Source organism: Mytilus trossulus, chromosome 14 (genome assembly GCF_036588685.1).
Source record: "Mytilus trossulus isolate FHL-02 chromosome 14, PNRI_Mtr1.1.1.hap1, whole genome shotgun sequence".
Classification (NCBI taxonomy): Eukaryota; Metazoa; Mollusca; class Bivalvia; order Mytilida; family Mytilidae; genus Mytilus; species Mytilus trossulus.
Window position 1 is genome coordinate 49,043,964 of NC_086386.1, and position 7,741 is coordinate 49,051,704.

The window sequence follows — 7,741 nt, forward strand, 5'->3', positions numbered from 1 at the left end:
TCGCTTATCAAATTGTTGAAATATAACACTGAAGCATCAACCTAGAGATGTTTCATGAGACATGCATTTTATACTTCAGTATCTTTTGATTTATAGATTAGTAAAGTACTTTACACTGGAATTTTTCTTAGATTTTCGTGTTTTTGGTATTTTACCTTTTATTATTTGTATTTTGTAAACACAAAATCTATTGCTACTTCATTTTGTTACATGGTCTAATGAGATACTTTCAGTATCCAAGAAGAATCTTTTAATTTCTGACATTGAAACAATAATATAATTTATATCTTATATGTTTAATACTGCTTGTAATAATAAAACGTGTATGCTCTTTCACTCTTCATGCTGCATTAATTATACAAAGAAATGTATATCTGCAAGTATTATACATGTATATTTATTTCCATAGTCATAATAAACTGTTGCTACCTCTCTTTAAAGTCGATCCATGTTTAAAGATGAACTATGATACGTTAACAGATGAAGTAAAGAGGTCCTCAAATTACACATTACTGGCAGGTGATGAACCAATTGATGACAGTACACTGACACCCGGATGGTATAGAATTGACAGTAGAACAGGAAACGACATAGTTACAAAAACTGTAACAATGTATCAGTGTGGCACAATTTATCCGCTCTGGATGAATGGTAAATTTAAGGCAAAAGTATTTGTTAAGTTACTAAAATTGTTTTTTTCCTAGATACGATACGAATCAAGGTAAAACAATATTTGAAGGAAACGATGTAACTTTAAAGGGAGAGGGACTTTGTAAGTGTTATCTGCCATGCATACTTCAACAGTCGTGCAAATTGTAAGCAGTCGGTATGTCATAATCTTATATAGTAAAAAGTCGACTACTCTCTATAGATTTCAGACCACAAAACACGATACCATTTATGTTGATACACAGACAATCGAATAGGACAATCAAATTCTCAGAAGTGACGTCGAACTAAGGTACTGTAGATAGTTGGCTCTCATGATTGTGTGTTTAAATTTTTAATTCAGGAGCTGAACGTTTATTATGATCAATCTTACGCTAACAATTCCTCTTCTATGGTAATAAACTCATCAAAGATACTAGGATTAAAATTGTATATTAAAGCCATACGCACATTTCGTCTTCAAAAGGTTCATCCGTGATAAACGAATAAAAAATGCTGGAGGCCAAATTTTACAAAACCCATATCTCTTCAACCAAATAAAGAGCTTATAATCTAAACAAAATGTACAAATAGTACCACAAAACCGAGCAATTGAAAATGTCTAGTATTTCCATATTTTACTTCCTTTACCAAAGTACTGGCTAATGGGCATGTGTAACCTGTATTTTCAAAAGGGTGCTTTATATGGAATAATATCTAGGGGAATTGCCATTAGAGAAAACACTTTTAACCTAAAGGAACGATGACAGGAGACATATCGTTTTGGCACTAGAAAATAAAGTTTATGTAATCTATATCAAATTTGCGCATAATGATGTAAAAGAATGCGTATGAAGATCATGAAATAAAAATATATAACATAATATTTTGTACAAATGAAATAAGGCGGACTTCAGCTGGCCTCTAAACTAAACGTGTACTAGTTCAGTGGATATGAAATTCACACTTAACTCAAAAACATAGAAACGAATTATTAACTAAAATGTATGTTGCAACATCAGACTTGTGTTTTTTTCAAATTCTATGTTTCTTGAATTGTTTATTCTCAGAAGTATTATCAGCCGTGTCCATATATAATCATTTTCTTTAAGTAGCATGAGCAGTATTAAAGACATAGAACACATATATCTGTTTCAATAATTATTTCAGGAACTCTTCCTACGGTTCGTGATAAAACCACTATCAGGAAAGTTTGTAGATCTGGACCAAATGGTAACACATGTGTGAAAGAATATGACATCAAAGTTCGAAATTGTAGCACTTTTAGGACATACTACTTGCCAAAAGTTACGCTATCTAAATCAGCTTATTGTTTTGGTAAGCACTATCAGACAATCATGTGTTCGTTCTTGTTAAAACAAATTAAAATAATGCTTTCTAAATTAAAGACGTCTGAAAATTTTTGTTTTGTATTTTCTTAACCTTCATCAGGAATGATTTCCATAATTTTGTTGCAGGTCAGGAAGTTCCGAAACATAAAAATAAAAAGATGTTGTAGTGTTGCCAGTAAGTCTCAACAAGGCAACAAAATGACGTAGAAGTTAGTAGCTATAGATCACCGTACACACGCTACAGCCTACTGTATTGTGCAAACTATATCATATATCAAGCTTAAAAAGACTCAGAAATGACAAAAGGCCTGATTTATGTACAAAACAGTAATGTCTTTAATATGCTGGTTAATAAAGGCAACAGTAGTATACCGCTGTTCAAAACTCATAAATCCATGGACAAAAAGAATAACAAATATAACATCAAAGCCAAATACATGAATTTGGGATAGACAAGTACCGTGACACGTCTTATCGCAATGTGAAATAACACTCAAAAATAAGAGTTAAGTTCTACATGTCGGACTTTGTTATCTTAATGAATATTTATGTAAAAGTATATATATTTACACAGTTTGTCAGATTAGTTTTTCTATTCATTTCTCAGGTTCATTAGCTGTTTCGCATCCATCGAATCCTATAGGTACATCAGGTAAGAACGTTTTCTGCACACATTAAACTAAAATAATTTATAAGATATAAATATAGAAATAACAATATAACAATTTGCAGCACTTCCTGCTTTCTTTTGGCATCTATTACCCTTTGATTCACACTTAAAAAAGTTCTGCATGTAGTATCATGACAAAAACAAAACCTACAGAAAACGACTTTTGGATTTATTTTTTCTGGATTTGATCGACTTAAGATGTTATGTATATCTTGAAAATAATGTGACTATAATAAAAAAAAAAAACTTAACAAAGAACTCGACATAGCTCAACACAGATGACTTATCTATATTACGAATATACACATACAAGTTTAAATTTGAGTGTAAATTTTTTCTTCCTTTTCTTAAAATAGCAATAATGTATGTCCTGTCTAAAATAGTTTAACTTCATTGTTTTCAGAAACAATTGAGTACTACATTTGGATAATAATTGGGCTATCAGCTGTTATTTTTCTTCTGATTGGTGGAATACTATTTAGAAGGTCTGCATATTGTTTTGTTTATATTTGACTTGAAGTTCAATTGTTTTGAGGTTGATATGTTTTTCTTTTATTTTTATGTTTACACTTCTAGATAGCACACTATCACCTGTCATGTTTGCACACAATGCAATTTATAAATAAACTTTTTATAAAGGCCTACTGATATCAAAATAAAATATAAAAAAGTTTACAAAAGCTTCCTTTATACTTTATGAACTAACGGAACGCATAGAAAACTACTATTATATTCATAACTTGGTTACATGTATCTATCCATTTGCAACCGATTAACACCAACTACTAGTATTTAAACCTACAGGAGAATAAACCAACATTTTACAGATAGAAATAGGAAGATATGGTATGAGTGTCAATGAGACAACTCTCCATCTAAATTACAATTTACAAGTACATAATTAGACAATACAATAGACGAATATTAAAATCATTTCTGCATGATGACTTTGATATTTATAATTATGTGTCTTAATTTGATAACCATAGAAATATTACAGTAAGTGAAGACAATACACTACTGTTGTTTTTTCTATTGACATGGTTAAGTTTAAAACCATCTTAACATATTTTATGAAATATCCTGTTGATTTGTTTACAGATGCTTGAAATGCACACCACTTGAAGGGTCAAAGATTTGTTCTACCGTACATACAGAACCCCCTACCTACGATGAAGCCATGCAAACTAGGAAGCATAAAAGTGCAGTGTCAACAAAAGCCTAAAAGTAGAAGATGAATTTGATAACAAATGGGATATTAACCAACTTGTTTCACTTTTTTCTCCTCAGCATCGAATTTGTTTTTAAGTCTCATATAACCCCTTAGAATCATTTTTTGTCATAGCTTTATTGTAGTAAATCATATGGTTTATAATATTTTGGTTGATAATTCTTATATGATTTGCAAATCTATAAATACTTGAATTGGATTGGTCAATTAGAATTTTTCTCTTGGTTTACACGTCGATAAACCATGTTTTCGAAACTGCTTTCGTAATTTATTCATGCGCGATCCGCATTCTTGCAGAGATACTTGGATTTTCAACAAATTGAAATTAAAAAAACCTATGCATATCAGGTGTTTCTATTCTAATGCATATATCACAAAAAAAGAAGTAAAATAAATGCACTAAAGCTTCGAAAATGTATAAAAATAAAATTTAAATATATCCGCGAAATTTCATGAAGGATTTGGCGAATTTACGTCATGGCAAAACACAACGTCATACAAATGATAACTTCTAAGGGAACGATTATTTCGTTACGTGTATGCTTTCAATTTGAACAATATCACATTAAAATGAAGTTTTGGAGGTAGGTGTTAATTTATTTTAGATTCCGTGGCAGTTATCGAACGCTTATGGATTTATGAAAGTCAATATGGCGGTCAACTCCCTAGTAACGACCTGTCAATTGTGTCTGTGATGGTGATGATAGTAGCCTTTACACAAAAAAATGTGATAAAAATCGAAACTTTTTGACTGCAGAATTATAAGGATTAAACACATTTTTTCTAGAGGCTATTGATGTGTAAACCGGTGCTCTTACTCACAAACATCGGATTTTTATTCAGTTTCTGAGTTAATCGCCCCGGTTTACACATCGACAACCTCTAGAAAAAATGTGTTAAATCCTATATTTAATATCAGGTTTGATTTTAAGAATTACCTTATCCTGCACGATTAATTAATCTGATTCATATCATCCCACAAAATTTATCCTATATTTCGAATTGAACCAACTTCATGAACTGTCTAATACGAAGCAGTGAAAATAAAACTTGTTATATCTTTCGAGTTCACTTTTGATTGTCGAACTTCTTTCCACTTTAACTAGTACTTAAAGATTAGTAACTGTATCATTTTTGAAATTATATTTGTTATAAGTTTTATATATTTATATCTGTGGTCATATAGCCTCTAATGCTTTTAGGCTAATTGTACATTTTTGGGTTTAAAATGCTGAGGGAATCATCAATATGAGGATTAATCCGGGAGAGCGCTTTGGCTACATGAGCTTGATAAGTTCTTACTTTCATTTTAATCATTTAGCACAAGTGTATATAAGTATTAATATATGTTATGTTATATTTTGTATACTAATTAAAAATGACAGAACGGTAAATGTCGTATATAGATATGGGACGATGTGGTATGAGTGGCAATAAGACAACTCTCTACCAAAGTTACAATTTATAAAAGAAAACCATTATAGATCAAGGTACTTTTGTTCAGAATTTTCGAAAATTATCGAAATTCTTGTTACCATCCCCCTTATAGTTTTGTTTTCTGGAGTTTAGTTTCAATATTCTTTCTAAACACAAAATTAGAGATAAAGTGCATGTGTATACATCAACAAAATAGGGTTTGGCCAATTTGTCAGACATATTTGGAAACCTTATGATTTGAAGTAAAGTATTCGAAATACATTTGAACACATTTGAATTGATGACCAATTATTCATGAAGGTTTGTATAACTCTTAAAGAGTCATGTTTTGAAAAAAATAAGCTCTGCTAGCTTTCAAATGGCACTGCTGGTGGACGTTTCGTCCCCGAGGGTATCACCAGCTTAGAAGTCAGCACTTTGGTGTTGACATGAATATCAGTTATTTTGTCTTTTGTTTTATAAATTTCCTGTTTCAAAACTATTTTTTCCAAAGACTAAGAACTTTCTTATCCCAGAAATAGATAACCTTAACCGTATTTGGCATTTTGTTTTGGAACTTTGAGTCCTCAATGCTCTTAAACTTGTACTTGTTTGGCTTTATAACTAATCTGATCTGAGCGTCACTGATGAGTCTTCTGCAGACGAAACTCGCGTCTGGTGTATTAAATTATAATCCTGGTACCTTTGATAACTACAATCAAAGTTCAAGCAAATTATTGTAATAAATGCATTTTTTGAACTTTTCTATTACGCCTGCAATTTATTAACATTCCATTGAATGAAGAGTTTGTTTGCTTTAATAGTTTTGTGTTCTTTTTGCCTTCTTTTTGTGAATTTGCAAAGTAATCCGTTGAATCATTGGCCCTTGTAGTTTGAGATAACTTTTAAATTATATTTTGATACAAGACTGAAATTGAGCATTAAATGTAAAAAAGCTGAGTACGTTTCTCTTAAATGTTTGTGCTTCAACGCCAATTTGGAGCACCGCTTTTGGGATACTCGTGGCGCATGTTTTTATTGGTTGAGGAAGCTGGAGTATATACTTGTTATAGATTCATGCTTTTGTGGTTTAACTTTTTACTTCTCGGGGAAAAGTATGCAAGTTGATACAAATATGTTTTTCTACATTTTCAATAGGTGTTTAAAAAGTAAAAATGTTAATTAACAAGTTATGTGAATGATTTGAACGTTCTTTGTTACGTCAAATGAACAACAATTGAATATTTATTAGTTTTATGGAAATCACTAATCGCTAGTTGACTCTAACCTGAAAGGCCTACAAAGTCATAAAAGGTTTGCCAAATACAGAAAAAGTATTCTATTCCTGGGGTAAACAAAAGCCTTAGTGTTTCAAAAATTCAAACTTTAACGAAGTTAATTTACAGTTTTTACCATATCAATGAAAACTCATGTCCTTACAGAATTGCTGACTTCTGGGCTGGTGATACCATCAGGGAATAAAAAATCAACTATCAGTGGCATCGACCCAGTGGTTGTGAATACACTCATCATAGATAAAAGGATATATATTTTGTATTTGCGCCAGACGCGCATTTATTATAGTCAAACTACGATTCAAGCCAATCAATAAACGCATGGCCCGTATGCAGGTGCTGCTAGAATGTTGTAACTTAGAAATAGAAAGTTCACAATTGGAAAGCTGAAATCATCTCTTTTGTCGTAAAGTTTTGTTTTCAACCGACCCTCATTGTCAATTTATAGATGTAAGTCAAGATATGAAGTCGACTTAACTGTATCTGCATAGTATCCTTTATTTCTAGTTCGTTAGGATAGATTCGTCCCACAGAGTCACCAAATTTTGAATTATTTAGTGAAGGAACATTATATATATAGCGGACAGTAGAGTTAAAGGAAATTGCTTACTTCTTGTCTTGCATGTTCCTGCATGAAGCCAGCCTCATAATAATAAAGAAATAAGTCGGCAAGTAGAGGGGCACATTTTGTTCCCATTTGAATACCTAGAGTCTGTTGAAAATGATATCCAACAGTTTATACACTTTTGAAACTGATACTGTTTAATCACATAATCTCTTTTGAAAGAGTTATCTCTTCGAAAACTTTTGTTTGTTACGCCATTTCTTCACAACCGTAAACAAAATCCAAAAAAAAATATGCTAAATACTAGTCGTAGGACATGTGACAATGAGAAACGTCAATCGGATATTACCATGTTTGCAAAAGTATTTTTTTTGTTGAATATGAGTTGTAAACAATGTCATATAAAAGCAAAAGGTTTTTTGTTTTTAGCGGGAAAAGCTTATATCTCCTTTTTGAAATGTGTCATCTTTGGAATCAGTGTCTGATCAGTTACACACCAGCATCCGCGAGTCAATTTTCATCCTATTTTCTTATCTTGTGTGAATTATTCAGATTGATCTCTCA

At 31.4% G+C, this 7,741-nt stretch overlaps 1 protein-coding gene across 1 annotated transcript; it reads left to right on the forward strand.

Moving 5' to 3' along the window:
* The first annotated feature begins 458 nt into the window (after positions 1-458).
* Positions 459-3,895, forward strand: LOC134697833 (oncoprotein-induced transcript 3 protein-like). The gene is made up of 5 exons (XM_063560120.1): positions 459-651; positions 1,819-1,986; positions 2,608-2,652; positions 3,247-3,268; positions 3,772-3,895. The coding sequence occupies exons 1-5, from the start codon at positions 459-461 to the stop codon at positions 3,893-3,895; spliced, it is 552 nt and encodes a 183-aa protein (XP_063416190.1).
* The last annotated feature ends 3,846 nt before the right edge of the window (positions 3,896-7,741 follow it).

Excerpts from the sequence above, each read along its gene's own strand:
- LOC134697833 (XM_063560120.1), top strand. The coding sequence starts at position 459 with ATGAACTATGATACGTTAACAGATGAAGTAAAGAGGTCCTCAAATTAC. Across the intron at positions 2,653-3,246 it reads GAATCCTATAGGTACATCAG|ATAGCACACTATCACCTGTC; the intron begins GTAAGAACGTTT and ends TTACACTTCTAG. Across the intron at positions 3,269-3,771 it reads AGCACACTATCACCTGTCAT|ATGCTTGAAATGCACACCAC; the intron begins GTTTGCACACAA and ends ATTTGTTTACAG.